The sequence below is a fragment of the Peromyscus eremicus genome, chromosome 12 (assembly GCF_949786415.1).
Source record: "Peromyscus eremicus chromosome 12, PerEre_H2_v1, whole genome shotgun sequence".
Lineage (NCBI taxonomy): Eukaryota > Metazoa > Chordata > Mammalia > Rodentia > Cricetidae > Peromyscus > Peromyscus eremicus.
The window spans coordinates 38,471,720-38,493,639 of record NC_081428.1 but is presented as its reverse complement, the minus strand read 5'-3'; the positions used below and the strand labels follow the sequence as shown (position 1 = coordinate 38,493,639).

General features: G+C 42.3%; 1 protein-coding gene across 1 annotated transcript in view; it reads right to left on the bottom strand.

The window, feature by feature from the left end:
- Positions 1-5,126: 5,126 nt before the first annotated feature.
- The window catches only part of Cmss1 (cms1 ribosomal small subunit homolog), a 322,789-nt gene continuing 305,995 nt past the window's right edge, over positions 5,127-21,920 (bottom strand). The window contains exons 4-10 of the mRNA XM_059277572.1: positions 20,909-21,038; positions 17,225-17,284; positions 15,750-15,852; positions 11,665-11,725; positions 11,146-11,233; positions 7,409-7,497; positions 5,127-5,391 (exon numbers count right to left, since the gene is read on the bottom strand). Of these exons, the coding sequence (XP_059133555.1) occupies positions 5,308-5,391; positions 7,409-7,497; positions 11,146-11,233; positions 11,665-11,725; positions 15,750-15,852; positions 17,225-17,284; positions 20,909-21,038 (615 nt within the window). The 3' untranslated portion in view covers positions 5,127-5,307. The remainder of the gene's footprint in view (positions 5,392-7,408; positions 7,498-11,145; positions 11,234-11,664; positions 11,726-15,749; positions 15,853-17,224; positions 17,285-20,908; positions 21,039-21,920) is intronic.

The following is a 21,920-nucleotide window of genomic DNA, read 5'->3' as shown; positions in this document are numbered from 1 at the left end:
AAAACCTGTCATCATAGGCAGGAAGTACAGACATTTCTAGGGCAATGTTCTTGAGATAACCAGGTACACATTATATACGCACCTATTTATATTCACTCTCTTTTCTAAACTTTTGATGTTTTTCATTAATTTTTTCTTACAAACATATTTTGATCATATTCTTTCCTTTCCAACTCTTCCCCACCACCCTACCTATTCAACCTCATATTCCTTCTCAAAAAACCCCAAAAAAACGGAAAATAAAAATCTAGTAAGACAAAAAATACCCAAACAAAACAAAATGAAAAGACCCCCCCCAAAAAAAAACAATAACCACAAAACAAAACAAATCTCCCAAACTCCAGACTCTGTTTTCTATTGGCCAACTATTCCTGTCCTGTCCTGGGGTATGGTTGGTATACTCTTGAACATTCCGTAGTGTATTTCCTTTCCCAGCAGGTATTGACGACAAATAGCTTCTTGGTTAGGGGTGGGATTTTGTGTTCACTGCCCTTCTCAGTGCTGGGATCATGTCTGGTTTGAACTTGCTCAGGTCTTGTGCATGCTGTCACAGGCTCTGTGAATTTGTGTGTTTCACTCCTGTTGTTTAGAAGACAATGTTTCCTCAGAGTCATCCATCACCTTGGCTCTTACAAGCTTTGCCTCCTCTTCCACATACGTAGATCCCTGAGCCTTGAGGGGAAGGGTTTGATGACATCTTAGGACTGAGTGCTCTGAAGACTCACGCTCTGCACATTGTCCAGCTGTGGGTCTTTGTGTTAATTACCGTCTATTGCAAGAAGAATCTTCTCTGCTGAGGATCCAGTGAGGCACTTATCTATGGGCATAGCATTGTTATTAGGAGTGATTTTATTGCCATGCTCCTTTAGCAGAATAATAGTAGTAGGTTTTTCCTAGGGTTCATGACCTACCCCAGTCTCAGGTTGTTTTTTCTAGGGCCCATGACCTACCTTAGGTTCTTGGCCAGTTCAGCAGTTTTGAGTATGGTTTCCATCTTGTGGAGTGGGCCTAAATCCGGTTCTAGATAACACAACTTACACTTGCAAATACATTTCATTTGCTTTGCTTATTAATAACGTTCCTCAACACTTTTGACAAGTGGATATGTTGTGTGGCATAGAATATTTAGCTGCATCCCTGACTTCAACCAGCTTAGTGTCAGTCACACCTCCCACTGAATGCCAGTAGTAGCCTCCTGCTCCAGTACGCAGCTAAACATAATTTTAGGCATTGCAAATGTACCCTAAAGCTGGGCAGTGGTGGTGTGCTGTGGAATATTATTTTAAGGTGTGTTACTTTTGTTTATGTTGTATTTGTTTAACTCTGTGAACCTGTGTTACTGGGCCTGTATAAAACACCCGATTGGTCTAATAAAGAACTGAACGGCCAATAGCAAGGCAGGAGAAAGGATGGGTGGTGCTTGCAGGCAGAGAGGATATATAGAGGGAGAAATGTGGGAGGAGAGAGCGAGGATCCAGAGAAGAAGGACTCCAGGGACCAGCCACCCAGCTACACAACCAGCAACGGAGTAAGAGAACAGGAAAAGCCCAGAGCCAAAAGGTAGTCGGGATAATTTAAGTTAAGAAAAGCTGACTAGAAAGTAAGCCAAGCTAAGGCTGGGCATTCATAAGTAAGAATAAGCCTCTGTGTGTGAATTATTTGGGAGCTGTGTGAATTATTTGGGAGCTGAGTGGTGGGCCCCCCAAACAAATGAGTAAAATACCAAGAACAACAGTGGCACATACCTTTTATTGCAGCATTTGAGAGGCAGAGGTAGGAGGATCTCTGAGTTCGAGGCCAGCCTGGTCAACATAGGAGTTCCAAGCTAGTCATGCTAGTGAGATCCTGTCTTGAGGAGAGAAAAAAAAAAAAAAAGCAAATGTACCCTAAGAGGGGAAGTTGCCTAAGAACCACTGTTCTGAACTGACACCCATTGGCTAGTAGCTTGTTGTGTGGTGGTATCACTAAAAAATTTGGGGAGGGATTTTCTTAAATCATAGTCTTTATTTGTCCTTAATCATGGTGTAACCTGGTATGTACACTCTCTATGTACACTCACTGGAGACAGGGAACCAATGACAGACCAAAGTAATGATTCCAATGCAGTGTACTTACTGAGCTTCCTTGCAGGGGGTGGGGGGTACTGACCCCCAAACAGCCACATGGCTTTAATCTCATCCCAGCATGGGTAACTCTATCATCACGGCTTAGGTGGGGTCTATTCTTCAGGGAATGGTCTACCTATATACTAAAACCTACACTGTATGTTTTAATAACTCCTAAAACCACATGCATTTGGGGCAGAACTACATAGGGATGGGAGCAGGGTGCAGAAAGGAGTGGCTGGAATCTAACGACTCTCCCAAGTTTCTATTCTATGCAGGAGTGTCAACAGCAGTCATATCAGTTGTTCTGGTTTAGACAGTGATGGCAGCTAATGTTTGGAGGACAGCCCGTCACAATACCTTTTAGGCAGTATCACACACTTTACAAATTTGGACTGCCTTACATCTAATAGTCTTTCCCTATTACCTGCAGGGATGCACATATGGTAAATATGTGTAGAGTCAGGACGTGGTTATGTGTGCAGGGTGGACACTCCCAATATTCCCAATGGTCTCAGGGTTATGGGAAAGTTGGTGGATTGTTCTGAATTTTGCCAGGCTTAGACTGCCATGTCTTCATAGGAGCTTATGCCTGGTGTATATTTTTCTAGATTGTCTAAGATGACAAACAGTTACATGCCTGGAAGCTATGATGCGATCTGTTTTATTTATCATTGGATAAGGAAATCTCACTTGTTAGGGTTGAAAGGATGAAAATAACAGGGTTTGGCTTGGCCCTAACATTTCACTTCCCTAGCGGCTCTCCTCTCTCTTCGTTGAGCTCCAATCAGGGTCTCTGAAGGTGAAGTGCAGTCCTGTCTCCTTTGCTCACTTGTGTGGCAGCTCTGAGGCCTGAGGAGGTGCACAGGCAGTGCTCACTGGAATGTAGCAGTGTGTGGTTTTGCTTGACTGTGATTTGCCACCCTGTGAGCTAGAATAACTTCAATGTGAAACTTCATCAGCGACGGCATCCATTTCCTTTACTATCTGATGGCTGTACGCTCGAGTTTCCAAAAAGACAGCTTGATTTCCCGAATGGAATCTGAGTCCTGGGCCTGACTTCCCTTTCTATTATTAGTTCTTTGTGAGACTCAGTTTATTGACTATAAAACATGAACAAGAACTGGACATAGTGTTGCATGGTTCAATACCAGCACTTGGGAAGCAGAGGCTGGCAGATCTGAGATTTTAGGCCAGCCTGGTCAACACAGTGAGTGCCAGGATAGCCAAGGGAAACATGAGAGCTTGTCTCAACATAACAAAAAATGAATTAAAAGTGTGACTAATACTGTTAGGAATGTTTCAGTGGCGAAGCAGACTATATATGGAATTGTACACATGTTGCTTAGAACAGAGCAGATAATTATATGAGTAACAAAATGGAGTTTGATCAGTAGCCAGGTGTGGTGGTACATGCCTTTAAACCCAGCACTAAGGAAAGAGAAGCAGGTGGATCTCTGAGTTTGGGGCTAGCCTGGTCTACAGAATAGCCAGGACTATGTAGGGAAATCCTGTCTTGAAACAAAACAAATGAAAAAGAAATTTGATCAATAAAATAAAAATAGTAATATATTATAACCCACAGAATAAAATATTCATGTGTCCTCGTTGGTGTAAGAAATAACTGAATGAAGAAACCAAGAAAAAGGAAAGCTTTTCACAGGGATTCCAATAAAGATCAAAAGAATGAAAGGAACAGAAAAGATACTGCAGTAATAATCTGTGGCTGCTAAAAATGACTGGGTGGCTTGAAGAAAAAGGTATTTACATGTCTTTAAAGTAACTCCTCCAACACAGATATGGACTACAACGGGAAAACTGGTACATCCTTCTACCATGGAGGAAAGTGGCAGATGGCACCTTTACCGGATGTTCAAGGCCAGTATCATGGGAACTAAGACACGGTAACATTCTGCATCCCCTGATAGGACACAGTGAGACGGACATGCTACCACTGTGGCTCTGACTGAAAGCCACAGAACTTCATGTTATGATACAGACAATCAGAGTTTGGGACGGTTTACAAAAGGAAGGACGAGCGCTCATCCCGTGACGTCAGGAGGGAAGGGAAGCACAAGGCACTGTCGCCGTAAGGAAGACTACTCAGTGCAGCAGGATCCTCCACGGGGTCCTTGGCCGGGACGAGGCCATCAGAAGAGAAACTGGTGCTATCAGAATGACATGCACAGCTATTTAACTGCACTGTGCTGGTGTTGGCTTACTATCAAACTGGGGACCTGTGCACTGGGTCTATTAGATGGTACCATGGGGAGAACCTGGGGAAGGGGACATGGGAATTATCTACACTATTTTTGCAAAAACTGTCCATGTTGGAAACTGTTTCAAATTAAAACGTCGAATCAAGTAAGTGGACAAGGCTGCCGTATTTATTATCGGCTTGTACCAGGCACACTTTCTCTTTCTAGTTCTGTGGGCCACACTGTGTGCTGAGACCATGCTTCACATAGGCGTCAGACGGCACCTGACAGGCACAGAGATATGAAGAGACCATAAATAACATGACACTGTGCTTCCAGCTTCCCTTCAAGCTATGACAAAGACCCAGCAGGCATCTGTCTCCCCATGGTGGGATCCCTCCCAGCTGACCTGCCTGACAAGGGCTGTGAGCTGATAGCTCCCTTTTCTCTGTCTAAGCTGACCAATCAGAAATGAGGGAAGCGGGGCTCATCCCAGGCCACCAAAAGCACTTACAACCCTGAGCCATCTTCTGGCTGTGGGTAGGAAGTGGATTTTGGTTTCCAGATCCCCTCACCACTTGAGGGAAGTCTACTTTTGAGCTACAGCCCCAGCCGTCATGCTTAGTTTACCAACTTGCTCCCTGGGCATCATCTCATGGTCTCTGACAGTTTTGTGAGGTAGCATTCCCATTTTGGAGCCTCTAAGACAGACTGAAGCTCAGAGAGGGAAGTGGCTCTGGTTCTCAGCTGCTACTTCCTGTCTCCTGCATAGTCAAAGCAGAGGAGAAGAAAAACCCAGTCTGCTCAACAAAGACAACACGCACAAGGCAGAGCTTCTTTATTGTGTGAGGGCATGAGCCGGAGGACAGCTGTCCAAGAATCCCCAGTACGCATTCTCAGTGACCCACCGGGTGACGGATGCAGTTCACATCATTACATCACGGTAGGTAGTTACTGAGCACTTGCGGGATGTTGGCAACTGGATACTTCACCAGGACCCAGGCTTAGAAAAGGCCCAGCTTCAAGGACTCCGACTTGCACAGGCTAAATACTCCCATATCTAGAAGCTCAAAAACCTCTTTTCTTATCTAAATGAGAGAAAAAAAAAAACAATAGAAAGGTTATGATCACACGAAAGTAGTCCTAGTGAACAAAGTCTACATGTGGGGTTCCAGGTGTTCATACAGCTGTTATGCTCAGAATCAGAGAGGGCAAAGTCCACACCTGGGGCTCCAGATGTTCATACAGCTGCCATGGCCAGAATCAGAGAGGGCTAGGTCCACATTTGGGGCCCCAGATGTTCATACAGCTGTTATGGCCAGAGCCGGGCGGTGGTGGCGCACGCCTTTAATCCCAGCACTCGGGAGGCAGAGCCAGGCGGATCTCTGTGAGTTCGAGGCCAGCCTGGGCTACCAAGTGAGTCCCAGGAAAGGCGCAAAGCTACACAGAGAAACCCTGTCTCGAAAAACCAAAAAACAAAACAAAACAAAACAAAACAAAAAACAAAAAAAACAGCTGTTATGGCCAGAATGAGAGTGGGCAAAAGTCCTGTGCATGTTGATTCAGAGTTGAGACATAAGTAAAGGAAGAGTACTATGTAAAACATCAGTGCCATTAAAGGGCCTTTACGTTTGCATCCATCCAAAAGAAAATGCCATAGCAATGTTCAAGGACTCCAAAGTGCTTTTTGTAACCCAGATTTTCATGCAAGGATCCAATAAAGGATTGACTGCCTTGTGATCATTGTTAATGGCATGAACATAACAAAGATATCTATGATGCAGGAGACAGTTGTGTAGCTTGGTCTGTTTGAGGGGCCCTTGGAAGCAGATCAGGATCTGTACCTGGTGCATGAGCTGGCTTTTCGGAGCCCACTACCTATGGTGGGACACCTTGCACAGCCTTGATGCGGGGAGAGGGGCTTGGACCTGCCTCAACTGAATGTACCAGGCTCTGCTGACTCCCCATTGGAGGCCTTACTCTTTTGGTGGAGGGGATTGGGAGGGGAGGCTGGGCGGGAGAGTGGGAGGAGGGATGAGAGGGGGATTTGTGGTTGATATGTAAAATGAATAAAAACATTTTTTAAAATAAAAAAATGTAAAAACTGATGATAAATTTCTGACAATGTTATAGTGGATTAATCACATTTAACATTATAATAGAAACTATAAAACCTGGCTTTGTGTCTGACATATAACTAGTTAAAAAAAGGCTATTCATGGAGGCACAGTGTACCCCATTGTGTGTGTGTGTGCGCGCACGTGTACATGTGCCAATGGTTTTTAAACTTGATGCTTAATACAACTCATCAATCAATTATAATGAACTTTGTTCAGTCTAGGGAAGTAGTTTTATGTGGTAAATTAACTCAGCACGTTTTAGAGACGTAATCCAAGCCTCTTTGATAGTGACTGGTATGATACATCCTGAGAGGTGATTGACAGCCTTATTTATTATTACATAACTCCCTTCCCACACATATCAGATTAGATTGAAAAATTGTTCCATGATAACACGGTGGGTGGCAAAATAAAATTTCTATATTATGAGGGCAATGAGCTATTTTTCATAAATATACAGTGAGCTGTGCGGTGCCCACAAAGGCATTCAGTCATTCAGTTTGAATCTACTGAGACACAGAAACCCTCCACACAAAATGAAAACATCTTTGTAAATTATGTAAGTAGGTTTTGTGGGGATCTGAAGAAGCCAACCAGGAGGCAGCTTCTCTTCCCCCGATTTGGCCCAAAATGTACATGTAAGAATAAACAGCAAAGATGGCCGTCTGTGAGGAGAGAGAGGCACAGGAAAAAGGCAAATCCTCCAGATCGTCGAGCTTCTTTGAAGTACAGATGTCCTAGCGGGGTAGGGGCCATGGCCATTTAGTGGGCAACCAAACGGATTGTATACTACACATGGAAAGGATACAGTTATGTGTAAGCGGATGAGATGGTTCTATAATGGTTACCTCAGTGTTGAAGACAGAAATTATTTCCAAAGCCAGAATGTGCTGGCTCCCCATGCCAAAGACTTTATTACTGTGTTTGAACTTAAGTTCAAATTGGGAAAAAAAAAGATTAAAGACAACAGCTGATTACACAGTACCTCGGGAATGTCCATCATTCTCCTTAGCTTCTGATCTCTCCAGTTCCAGTCGAAAACCAGAAACTTTAAGGGGTTCAAATTAAGGCCATCTGAAAGACACAGCGAGAGTCGCGGTAGGAAAGACCTCACGACGTAAGCCTATTAAAATGGTTTTCATCCTCCTGGCTGCCTCACTCTCCGGCCTCTCCCCCAGCAATGAACCTCTGCACACTGACGCTCGCTTGATGGGAAACACATGCAGCACTCTGACACATGCAGCTGTATCGCTGCTTCTGAGGACAGAGAAGCCACCCTGCTTAAGTCTGTCAATACTCAGGTGTTCAGGTGAAAGCCAGAGGCTGGGGTCTCCTTCCTGACAGGGATTTGAGAAGCCGTCTCCTATAGCCAGGGCAAGTGGGCCTTCAGAGGAGTTGAGAGCACCAGAGTCTGCGTGAGTCTGAGGAGGTGGGGGGAAGGATGCTTGGGGGGGGGGCTACCCAATGATGAGGCTGGCAAATCATGTTAGGATGACACCCACTCTGCTGCTTGGTTTACCTCGAATTATTCACATGAAGACTGGAGGAGACCCAGGACTGTTGGTCCTCAGGTTCTGAAAGGCGGGCACAAATCCGGCTCCTTCAGTTGTTTCAAAGTCTTGCACGCCATGCTTGGAAACAGTATCTGAAGCTTCCCCACATGCAGCTGTCCCCACAGCCTTTCCCTCTGCAGCACCTCCCTCTCTGCCCCAGGTAATTATAATACCTAGTATTTACAACACTCACTGGAACGGTGCTAACAAACCCAGAAAAGGTAACAAGTTGATAGTCCCCCTTTAAAGGAGACTCAGAGCTGTCGAGTACAAGCAGAGAAGCCTCCCCTTTACCCAGAGCTATCAAACATGCACTGACAAAACAGCTTTCTTTCTATGATGTCCCAGTTAAGAAAACTACCAGAAGCTTAAAGGTACTCCAACGATGATCACTGTGTTACGCATAACTTTAAAAAACTGGATAAAATCCAAGTATTCTATACTAAAAGTATTGCAGACGGACAATGTAATACATAGATATTACAAATGAGAAGTAAATCAATTTCCTGAGAAGGAAAAATCCTCTTAAGGTATAAATATACATATTACAAATGAGGTGTATATATTATATTTATAATATAAAGTCTCTTTATATGTATACATATAAAACAAATACACTGTAACCATGTGGAATGTTATATGATCTCTGCTTCATAAAAATACATACTTGTGTATAAAAAAGACAGAAAGGCAGTATACCCATTATAATTAACTAGAAATTATCTCTAAAGTAACTTATTTTTTATCCCCATCTTAAGTTTTTTTTTTTTTTTTGGTTTTTCGAGACAGGGTTTCTCTGTGTAGCTTTGCGCCTTTCCTGGAACTCACGTGGTAGCCCAGGCTGGCCTCGAACTCACGGAGATCCACCTGGCTCTGCCTCCCGAGTGCTGGGATTAAAGGCGTGCGCCACCACCGCCCGGCCCCCATCTTAAGTTAAGAAACTTATTTAGTGTGTGTATGTGTGCATGTGTGTATGTGTGCATGCCTGCATGCCAAGGTGAGAGTATAAAGGTCAGGGGACAACTCTGAGGAGTCAGCCCTCCCTTCCCCCTGTGTTCCAAGAATCAAAGTCAAGACCTCAGGCTTGGTGGCAAGCACCCTTACCCACTTTGCCATCTCACCTGCCCCTTCTCTATCTTCCTGCATTTCTCACAGGCCCCGAGTCAGAACATTTCCTTAATTGCTAAATTAAAACACCACCATTCCGAAGATTGTTTTACAGACCCCAGTGTCATGGGATGTCTTTCATGTCTGGACACTCTCCTTACATACTGAAAATATAAGCATTGTGTTGAGAATATAAAATGTGCTTATATGTGTTAAGAACACATAAGCAGTTATATGACTGCTCTAGCTTTGACAGAACCTCAGTTCCCAGAGTGCTGGGGCTATCTTTATAAACACCTTCCATGCATCCTAACACTGTGGCTAATATGTTTTAAACTATCCAATCAGATTCAGAAGTAAAAGCTTTCACTAATATCACATAAAAAAAATCAACAGCCCAACATTATTTTTCCATATAAAACAGGCCGTCAAATAGAGTTTTCCCAACTGTAGAAATCTACTCAACAGCTTGGACCACTTCTTTCTGTCTCCTTCCCTTCCTTCCTCTCTGCTTCTATTTGAAACCTAAAAAGGGCCCTATTGGTAGGTGGTGGTGGGAATTGGGTAACACAGAAAAAGTCCGGGGTCCCAGAAGGGGCGAGCTGAATTTTGAGCTGAGTGTTGTTGGGGAGTCATGGACCAACCCGAGAATCTCTCCCTGGCCTCTCCCAGTGCCCATACAATTTCCTCAAATCTGCATCTCTTAGAAGGAGCAGACTTGGTACCTAACACCTGCTTCCTAATTCCAAAGCCTTCCTATGTCCATAAAACAAACACCCCGGTATCAAGGAACCCCTGGGGTTGGGGGGGAGGCTCTGGAATGAAGAAGCCCTGGCCTAAGACCATGGGTGGAGTCACTCATCTCTTTTGAGGCTCTGTTTTCTCTTATAAAAATTAAGAGTCCTAGCCAGCCAAGGATGCTGTGGATACCAGTTAGAAAGTACACAAAAGGATGTCCAGCATAACACCAGTTACAAGTAGAAATTCAAAAAATGTTTCTAACAGGAACCTTCAGTGTCTTAATTCTTTGCCATTTGCACAGAACTCTGCAGTCAGTGGGTTTAATTAGCTGTAGGTTATTGTCACCTGGAGAAGAATGCCAGGCATTTTAGATGTTGTTTCCTGAGTTATAATATTGCTGAAGATGTTACTTTGGCATATACAAAATAATTCAGGACTGGAGCCAGACAGAAGACAAAGTCACATTACTGTATTAAGCAATTTGAAAATGAAGAACGAAATCAATAAATCTGAACCAGCCTTTGGGCTCAGGTCTGTGACTTCACCTGCTCTGGGGGCTTAAGGAAGACCCCAAGATCAAGGCCAGCCTCGGCAGCTTAATGAGATTGCATCTCCAAGTACAAAGTAAAAAGAGTGCTGGTGATACAGTGTTAGAGCACTTGCCTAGCGTGGGCATGGCTTTAGATTCAATCTCTAGCACCTCAAAAACACCTCAGACCCTCAAACCTAAAGGTCTGGTCAAGAACAGGTAATAGGATTACCAGCAGGTTTTTAGGCTTCTGGCTTGAGGAAGTTGGCAAACTATTAAAACCCCCCAGGAATTCTGGAATACTTACTGTGTAAAGCATTAAAAGGGAAATGTGCTTGGGAGGAATATTCAGGAATATCTCTGTATCATCTATAGAAACGGTGTTTTCATTTCAGTACACTTATTATCCCATCATAACTAGAATGGGAGTCTCTGAGAACCAAGCCTCAATTTCCTGAGAAGGAAATACTCAGCATAGCTGACTCTACCAAGGACTGCTAATGGTGGTAAAGGCTGTGTGGATTCACTCAGCTGCTCAGAGCCACTGGAATTTGAATGTGTTTAGTTGGGCAAACGCATTTCAGTGGGCCACGGTCCTTGTCGTTCCCCATAGCACTGTTCAAACTGGCTGGCTTCTGAGATCAAAGGCTGAGTTGAGTTTCTCACTGGGCGATTTACAGAGGTCTGTTTTTCTTCTTGTAAAAAAGCACTCCAAATGTGCTTCCTAGACTCACATGGGGGCAAGGTAAAGGGCTAGCTATAACCAGAATTCTCACCATCCTCATTTCATACCTTGTTTAACAAGTTCTTTGATTCTCCCTGGAGTTCCCACACCCAGGTGTATCACACGCTTCTCCAGCAACTTTACCTGCTTCTGGATCTGGAGAAGAAAGAAAAGGCAGAATCATTAAGAAAGTATAATCACAGGCCACTTTAGAGCATTTTATCTCTACGTAAAAAATAAAAAAGCAAACAGGCTACTTGTGTTTGGGAACGATTGGGAACAAAAGAAGAACTTTTTTTTTTTTTTTTTTAGAACACTGGCCAATGGCCAAGGAATTGGGAATCAGACCTCAGCGTCTATTCAGGAATAGAGCCAGGCAGTGGTAGTGGCTGCAGTGGCCAGGGTGGCCATGGAAAGGCACAGAATTCAGAGAAAACCAGTGCAGTTGTTAAATCTGTCCTATCAGGAGTGGATAAGAGAAAGCGATTTCTAGGGAGATTAGAAGAGGCTGAATGGGAGTGCTGAGGTTTTCTGATGCCATTAGGGACGACTTACCTCTCTTATCAGAACTACAGGGCCTTGCTCACCTTTATATGTTTTGCAAATAATTTCATAACTTTGGCATCTCCTTTGAATGCTGTCAGTGACCTAACGAAAAGGAGTATGTTAATTAATGCACTGAATAGATGATGATAATTTACTCATTTAAGAATTCACTATTTACAAGTTATAGTTTATTGTTCAAAAGACTTCTAAATGTGTACAGTTATGTTTGTATCTACACACAAAAAGATCATTAGGCAAGTCTCTCTCTGCTATGAAACTGGAGTGGGCTTTTAGGCTGACGTGTGTGAAATCACTCAAGAGGCTGAGGCAGGAGGACTGTGGTGAGGCTGAGGCAGGAGGACTGTGGTGAGTTCGAGACCATGCCGTATGTCTACATGGCATAGCAAGACACTATCTCAAAAAAGGAAAAAAAAAAATCAGAAATGGGGAAAGGCTTTGACTCAGGTATGTAGCTACGTGTCCTTCTAAGTCAAACACAAGGCCAGCCACTTTGGTTTCTATGAAGATTCAAACACATGCGCCTGCAGTTCTCTAAACAGAATTTCGGTGTTTCAGGTGTCTGGCAGAGAATTTTCCCTGCAGTTTTGCATAATATGTCTCAAAAAACCCAAAACCAAAAAAACCGAAAACAAAAAACAAAAGCAACAAAACTGGTTACAAGAGGAAGTCTCGGAGCAGTGGGGTCCGCCCGTGATCTGGGGGAACCCAGTTGTCTGAAAGTCTGCTGGGGTGTCCAGACAGAGAACCACAGGATGGGTGCACCAGGGAGGAGGGCAGAACCTCCCCCCCCCCAACTTTTCCATATTGTAGACTGAACTTCTCTGTAAAATTTCATACATGAGGGAGGGAAGGAGGAAGGAAGGAAAAAAGACATTGGACAGTAGATCTTGATTCCTGAGAGCAGGTGTGAATCATGCATGAGTGAAGTGATTCTTTAGGTGGCAGCCGTGAGGACTGGGGGGCACTACAGACCACATGTCTCTGAAAAGGTCAGTTATTAAGCCAATCGCTAAGATGTGAGATTACAAATCCAGTGCTGAGACTTTATTTCTGGAGAAGTCAAGCATCTAGGTTTTTAGATGTACAATGTATTAAAAATCTATCTATCTATCTATCTATCTATCTATCTATCTATCTATCTATCTATCTATCTATCTATCCATCCATCCATCCATCCATCCATCCATCCATCCATCCATCCATCCATCCATCCACCCACCCATCCTTCATTCTAAATGGAGTCTTGCTATATACCCGAGACGGTCCTTGAACTTGTTATGCATGCTGTCGTCAAATTTGTAACACTCCCCTTGCTGCCACTCCCAAGTGCTGGGATTGCATGCATGCAACAATATGCTCAGTTTCATTTGAACCTTTTAGGACCAAAATGCTATTGGGTAGACTCATCCTTGGGTTGTTGACTTATAACATCTGTATGTAGGTGAGGTAGTCCATTCAGTTCTAGGTATTCAACAATTTGGATCTATCTACATCAACTCAGGTAATCAGTTTTGAAAGTCAAGGCTGCTCTGTTTGGCACCTTAGAGGAAAGGACTGTTCTGATAGCAGGCCCCCGGAGTCTACAAACAGTTGCTCTATGAACAAGCAGGTTACACCATCTGCCCATTATTTTATTTGATATATGACATTAATGACAGTGCCAATATGTCACCCTGGGGTCATTTTTGATTTTTAAATTTAAACTCACAGAATGCCAGGGATCTGTGAACAAACACATTCTGTCCACAGAAGTTGGGACCATCTCTACAACCTAACAAGGCTTTATGGAAGAGATCATGAACTCCACTTCCAGTTGGCTTCATCTGATTTTTTGATGTTTATTGTTTTCTTTTTAACCATCTGTTTTTCATTTTGGTGTATTTCTGTGTATCACCTAAAATTCTGTTTTGAGTTAAAGTGGGTATAATGAACAAGTAAGTTTTTAGTTAAGATTTAGAGTTATACTTAAGATGGGGTATTACTTTCCTTGATGTCATTATATTTTGAGAAATAATGTTGACCAGGAGGAAGCTATTGATACACAAAATAGCGAAACATGCGATCCAATTTCTATTGCAAATAAGTTCTTAATCACACATAAGCATTCTCCATTGCAGGGTTAACAAGGAAAACAACAGGACTTATGGCTCTCAAGAGAACGGATGTCCTTACAGTAGGATTATTAAACACTGGTCCTTGGGCCGGCTCAGACCACACTTTGTAATTCATTTAACCTTGAAATGGATCATAATATATCTGGGCACAGCTGGTAAATGAAGTGTGACGACCCAGTGCTTTTATACCCCTTAGGAAGGAATTTATAAACAGTAAAAGCTCAAATCAACATGACAACTTGTTTTTAAGAGGTCACATGTAGGCCAACTTCTTTGCCATTAGCATCTCAACTTCCAGTGGGTCTGTAGTAGTCCTGTCTAAAACTCAGAGAAGTTGGTGTGAAATGCTCTGGTTTCAGGGCCAACAAGTACAGATGGCTACCCAGGTAAACAGGAGTACTGAGGATCAATTATGTTCGGAGCAGACGAACTTGAAAGGAACATTTTGCTTTACTGGAGGGTGTGGGATATGATTTCATGTGTGTGCTGAGGTGGAGAAAGCAGAATCTGAAGGGACAATAAAGTTTAACAACTACTTTTCTAAAGTCATGATTAGATTAGTTCATCTAGAAAAACAGATGTTAAATCGCCGCGGAGTCCACATCCCTGCACCTCAGGGTACTTGACAAAGCTCCTGTTTCAAGACAGACTTCCTTTGTTTTGTCTGCTGTCAAAGCCTGGTTCCCAGACAGGGCTTTCCCTGTAAATGCCACCCTACTCTGTCTGTCCTCTCAATGTTACACAGACCCAGTGGAAGAGTTTTTTGTTTATTCTACAAAAGCAGCAAGTGGGAATGCCTGTGAAAGCGCTTAATAATGTGTCAACTTATCTTTACTATAAAATTTTTTTCCTTTAAGTTTTTGGTCCATTTGGAATTGATCTTGGTAGAAGGAGTGAGATGGGAATCTGACTTTACTTTTCTGGATGGCTACTCAGTTGTTCAACACGATGGTTGAAAATCCATCTTCCTCTGCTGACTTCTTGTCATCTTTTCCGTGTACTACATCTTCACTTGCATTTGGGTCTGCTTCTTCCCTTTCACGTCTGGCCCACTGATCCCTTCTGCCTGTCCTGCATGTGACAGACCCAGAGGCTTTGAACAGCTGAGACTATAACATATGTATTGCGGTCTGAAAGGGACAGTGAGCGCCTCTTCTCAGTGGCCTTTAAAACCCTTTGTCGGCCATTTTTAGCTGTATGTTTTCGTAAAAGTTTAAAATTAGTTTATCTAGTTAAAAAAAACCCAAATTTTCCTGGATTTTTACTCGGAAACCTGTGAAATTTGTAGATGACCCTAAGTAAAGCAGGCATATTTACAACACTGAGTCTCCCTTCTCAAGCATATGGTACCCACATTAATGTAAGAGCTTTTCCACCCCATGACATTTTCTTTACATAGGTTTAGACAGTTTATTCCCTGGTGTTCTGCCTTTCCTTGGTCCTATTTTGAGTCAGAGCATGCCTTCCATTTGCTTGCTGTTGTTCGCTAGTGTGGGCTTGTTGCTCTCACCCCTGCCCTGCACAATGTGTTTCCCCACACGGCAGTGTAGGTGTGCCTTTCAAATGGCTCACAGCACTCCTCTGGCCCACAGCCTTCCATGGCACCTACTTCAGGGCTCTCTGCTGCTCATTTGGAAGCCTACCTCTGACTCCAGGTCAAGAAAGCTATGTGGCCCTGTCCTTCACTTCATCTGAGTCTCTGCTCTCAAGCCATCCCTTAAAAAAAAGAATCCTCTTCCGCGTCCATCTCGTTTGCACGCACGCCTTATTTTCTTCATATAATGCATCACTGTTTAGGGTACTGTCATGCACACTTACTCGGTTACTCTCAGCTTCCCCACCAGAACGTGAATCTCATGGGGCGGGGACCCTGTTTTACTTATTGCACATAGAATACACAGGTTGGGACTCTGTTTTACTTATTGCACATAGAATACACAGGTTGGCACGTATTAGAAAACACTCAGGAGACCCCTACTGCTGACACGGACCTGATGAGCTCCAGGGCTCGCACAGCAGAGCTGCAGAGGATCAGCATCAGAACCGACTTCTTCTCGCCGTGGGTCTTCCGAAGTTTGACCCACTTAGGACAGACTGAAAGACAGACCACAAAAACTGTAGTGAAGACAGTAAGACAGTGCTGCGGACACTGGATAATCTCCAGTTATTGATCTGTAAGTGCTTAAGAAAACAAACAAGCACGGATTGTTATTACACTTTCTGCTATTTTAGATACCAGATTAAACTTATGTTTAATGCTTGAAGACGCTGTTGACTAATAGGGTAATTCTGATTCGATCATGTTAGATTTTAGTTCGGCTTAGCCTTTTGTTTGTTTAAAGACAGGATCTCAGTGCAGAGCCCTAGCCAGCCTGGAACTCATAGACATCCACCAGTCTGGGGTTAGAGACATGGGTCAGCATACCCGGCCCATGTTAAATTTTAAAGAGACATCCAGCATGATCTAAAATGGAACTGACAATAAGTAATACTTCAAATTCATTATTATGTTTATTCAATAGGCTTAGAATTTTAATATTTTCAAGTTTTTATGCCAGGATATTATTTGTATTATAATCCAGGTTTATATTTATGAAGTTAAATTCTGAGACGTGTTTAATAAGCACACTGAGAGGCTGACAGAAGAATGTCGAATCTCTCTATGTAAGTTATGGTATTGCTGGAAACAAGTAAATGATATTTTGATATGAATAATCTAGGTTTTTTTCTGGTTATACACAATACAAACTAAAATATCAAATCAGATTGGCTGTAATAGCTAGGTCTGAATTCTGAACATGTAAACAGAAGTTCTCCCAGCTATTAAAAATCGCATGGCTCAGTTTCTTGATCTTTCAGGTAAGAATGTCAAGATAAGGAGACTGGAGGCTTTGGGCTACGACATCCCTTTCCAGATTCCCAGACTAACGCATCTAAACATTATAAAACCCAAATGGGGCCAAACCCAAGTCCCCAAAGCCAGAGCAAAACGGGAATACATTTAAACATTAAAGTGACATGAAATAATGAGCATCACAATAATGAGCCTATAATCTCAGCATGTGAGAAGCTGAGGCAGGGGAATAGATCACCCTGGCCTAAATTGTACAACTGAGGAAAAAGAAGGTGTAACACTAAATCCCTCTCCACTTAAGCTAGAAACTTAAATTCACATGTAGTGCATGTGTGTGCATATATATGTGCATATATAATATATAGTATATTATACTACATTAAATGAAACTGCAATATAGATGTATTTAATTTAGAGAGATTAACCTTATTTATTTGGGTTTTTTAGTCTCCCTCTGTAGCTCAGGTTAGTCTTGAATACGTGTTGATCTTCCTGCTTCAGTCTCCTGAGCAAGCTGGGATTATGGGTGTACCGACATACCCGACTTAAAACCTGTTCTTTTGTGGAATAATGACCTGGTGAATAATTTTTTAAATATCAGACTTTACTTACTTTCTTTTAGGTATGAAGAGAGACTGTGAGTCAAATCGTTGGCCTTGAGGAAACAGGAGTCTAGAAATACGAGAAATATGCTTTGCTAAGAACTTTGCAAGCACACAGTCAAAACAGATTAAATGTGAATGATGAATTCTTGAATGAGTTATAAAACGTGAGTGACTTGGAGGCTCATTATTTAAAGTGTTATTTAAAAATAGCAAGCAGTAGCAATAACAGACTTTTTATTTTTTCACTTAAAATGTTTTATTTCTAGTTTTACATTTTTACCTAAAATGTAATTACATCACTTCTCCCTCCTCCTCTCTCCTAGCTTCCCCAGGTTTCCTCTGCCAACCCCTTCCACACCCCCACTCTCAAACTGATAGCATCTTTTTCTATTGTTATCGTGACACACACACATACGCACAAGTATAGAAATATAACCTGTTGTGTACATTTTTGTTGTTTGTGTATATGTGAGGATGACCAGTGTATATTGGATAACCCGGGCTCATCCCTGGGATAGGAACTTTTAACCCTAGAGCAGTGAAGTAAAAGCTCTGCATATCATTTACAGATAGGTGAGGCATCTTTACATTTGAAATCTGTGACTGAGGCAGTGTGCAGAGGCCAGGTGAAGCGGCTGAGAAATTCATGCGAGAACCTCAAATCCATTAGTTACCTAGAAGAGCAAACTGACAGAGCAATGGGGAAAAGTCAGTAGGATGGCAATGTTAGAAGATGTGCCACAGAAAGAGTTACGGAGGATGTGGGGTGATGGTAACATTTACCAACTGAGGGCAGACTTGTCAACCGCTAAACTTACTTTGGAAAGTAATAATACTAAGATTATATACTCTGTGATCCTCTGATTTATTTTCTGGGTGAACAACGGAAAGAAATTTTTGTGTGTCCTGTAAATGGACACACAAAAAGGTTAATTTTGGCCAAATTTATGATCTTGAGATGTGGGAAGCCATACACGTGTCCACATCTGGGAAAAGGGGTGAGCGCTTTGTGGCAGATGAAAGAAGTGGAACACTATGTAGCATCTCTAAGAAATGACTCAGATGTACACAAAGCCACATCTGGCATATCTGGAAAAAGTGTGAAGAAACAGAAGGAGAGGCTCTGCAAATGTAATTTCTAAAAATAAAAATACATACCCAAATGGCATATGAGAATGCATACATAAAAATGTGTAGCAACTATTTAAATACTTACGAGGAAAGGAAATATAGTATAGATTTGGAAAGAATGGGAATAATGTATCAAAATATAACAATTCAGCCTAGCTGTAAAATACAACACAACACATCAAAATAAAACAGGGCCTCTGCTGACCACGGATTATGTAACAATATTAACTCTGAGTGGAATCATTCACTCTGAGCCTGAGATATATAAAAAAGTAACATTATGGTTATCAGCTCAATTCCTTCTATAAGAAAAAGTTCCTGTGTAAACATAGGGTGTTAGGGAGTGAACTATTACTAAATGCAGTATGATTTAATTTAGTGGTACATATAATACATATAACTCATATTACATAATACTTTCAGAGTTCTTGCCTCAGCAGAGGCAGGGAGCCTTTGATGGCCTTTACAGTTACAGTTCTCCCAGCTGTGACAGGGTCAGGCTCATCTGGAGAACTTTATACAAAACAGTGACAACAAGAATGGACTCTACTTGGCTAAGTCCCTGATGGTGGCTTGTGTTTCTTTGGAGGAGACTCCTGGGTGAGTTGGTTGCAGCTGGACTGCAGGCACTTAGGGTCACTGATCTAAACCAAAGCAGCCCTCAGGAGACAGTAGAGGTTAATTAGCTCCAGGTGCCTTTGGTCTGGAAATCCCTAATTAAGTTCCCATGTGTAACATGCTAGCAGTGTACAGCAAAATTAATGGTAATTAAGAGGACATGTTCCTGCCCTTCAGACACAAACAGCCTCAGATTAAAATCCAGTCAGACACTCAACAAACTGATTAGGAACAATACTTTATAACTGACATCCCTTCTTTACCTTATTCCAGATAACAAATGGCATCATCTATCTCTTCAGCTAGCATGGTTACTACCTCTGGAGGCTGGTCTTGGTCTTGGTGAAGCGACTAGGGGTCTTTTCTATGAAATCTTCTAATGATGCCTTAATTGACTATGTCTCAGAGAAATCATCTATTAGCTAATAATAAAGCCTGTTCTTTCTGGCTGTTTCCAACACACTTCCTCCCCACAAAAGAAAAAAAAAAACATGAGTCCATGATCTTACCCAGTTATGTTACGGGGCTTAAATATAACTAATATAATACAAACTTATTATGGAACTCGGATTTGAATCCCAAGGGCTTCTTATAACCGTTAGCTCTCAACAATTCTACATAGAGTCAAGGTTTATGATGTTCTCTGAGGTCACAGAATAGCAGGATGTCCTTCACAAATCCTTCCAGGGCTCAAGTTACATGCTCATGAGGAACTAGAAGAGGAAACTGAGTCACAGTAAAAACTGGCCATCAGCCTCAGCTTGAGCAGAGGATTTGTGACACCACTTGGCTCCTGCCATAGAGCAGCCAGGATACAGCTCTCACACTGGAGGAGCAGCCCTCTGGGCTCAGTAAACTTTAGATTCTAGATCCTGTTCACATCCAAGTGCATGCCTCCAGTTCCCTCAAGGGCAACTGTCTTGGAAAAGAACAGACGGGGGGGCACTCCTGCTGCTAATCCCAAAGAGCACTTCAAAAAATAGCACAGAAGAATTACAACTATGCAGGGAACAGGCTGTTCTTCAGCTTCTCAAGCTTCTAGAACGCATAGAGCTGTAATGGAAAGTCAGCTACTGTTGACTTCTTCCCAAAGCTGTTTCCAGTAGTCTCGAAATAGCTTATCTGGAGCAGTGGTGCCAAAGCTCTCAGGGTTTGCTTTCAGGATAACATCTGTTTTCTCCTGTCCTTGCCCAGGAACCTCACAGATGCGCCAGAATCTAAAAGCTCGGAGTAGGGACTGTATTTTTGCAGTATCTTCTAAATTCTAAATAAGGTACTGGGCCTCAAACTATAGCGGTATCTGTGAAATGCAGAATTCTATGACTACATTTGGCTAGTTGGCTTGAAAGAGACTTGGGTACAACCTGAATACAACTCTAAAACTGAAACCATGCCACCACAGAAATACAACTAAAATGCTTATTAAAAAAAAAGTCTTGTTAATTTTTTGGAGATAGGGTGTTTATTCTATAGTTTAGGCTGGACTCACACTTGCTGTGATCCTTCTGCCTCAGGCTCCTGAGTTCTGGGATTCAGGACCTAGCTTAACAGGCTTCCTAAGCTAAAATTCTTATTTATAAAAGAAGGGTCAACAAAGTTTCACACCAATATTTTTCAATGTGTGAAGTGTCCTTATGTGAGTTTAATATCTATCTTCATTAAAGACATTTACTCTGTGAAGGGTCTGCTAAAATTGTGTACTGAACAGTTAATCTTCCCAGGAAAAGATAACGTACATGCACAAATCTAGTATTTAATTCAGCAAATACCTTTTTTAGTATCCCAAATAAATCACTAAGAGTTACAAAGTATTAGATGGAGGGAAGAGGATTACGAGCAAGGAAAATGTATAAATTCTGCCAGTAGAGATACCGATAAAACAGTAGATGTGAATTGACCTTGTCTGTTCCCGGTCCTTAGGACAACCAAAGCCCGGCTGTACCTGGTAGGTTCAGCTCTTCTAACTCAATCACAGACCGACTGCCACTGTAATGGTCCTTGACAAGCTGCTGAAGGTCTCCAGGGCTCCCTGGTTTGGGTTCTGATTTTGCAAGAATATCAGAAATTTTCTTCTAAAACAAGAGAAGAGAAAAAAAGTAGAACACTAGATTTTAGAATGGCGTGTGGCATAGGTTCATTTCTCTGGCATTTAAATGGCAAGTAGCTTTTGGTGATAGCTGAGTGGGAAACCTTCTTGCATACTTCTTAGACATAGTGAGTGCTTGAAAAATGAAGAAATAATCTAAAGGGCTCCTTGTAATGTCTGGTCTGCATCTTTCAGAAGTGAAAATTTTGCATTCAGCTCAGTAGGTTATTTTTTCTGATAAAGGTCTTGTTGCTATGGAAACTTCTCTCTTACTCCTAAATGATTTGTACTCCTGAAAGAGCAGAATTTTGAGAACTTCTTGTATAACCTGCCTTTTAGGTGGCAGGCCTCAGACTGAACTTCTGCAGACTAAGCTGAGCACAGGTGCTCACTGGAAAGTGGACTTGACGCTACTGAGTCTCCTGGTTTAGAAGGAGATCCCAAGGCCCCAAGGGAACACAACAGAAGAGATGTCCCAGGAGATACTTTCTCTCATCTCTTTTGATGTGGGCACCTTTGTATAGAACTTTTATTTAATGTATAATATTATAATACGTGGAAGCACAATTGTCCATTTTTGTCATAAACTCCCTTATTTCCTTCTAATGTTTCTCCAAAGACCCAGAAAGAGCGGTTCCTACCGACTCCCCGACTCCCAATGTCAGAACTACTCAAGGTTCCATCAAAGATATCAATCTAACATTGTCACCATGGGCATATGTTAGCATGACCTCAGCCAAGCTTGAGGTCCTCAAGGCTCCTCAAGGCTCTGTGTGACTGAATTATCAAAGTGAAGTTAAAAAGGCACTTCTTTAAGGGCTTGCCAAACCTCAGCCAATTTGGCATGTCCTACCTTTCTATTTGGCCA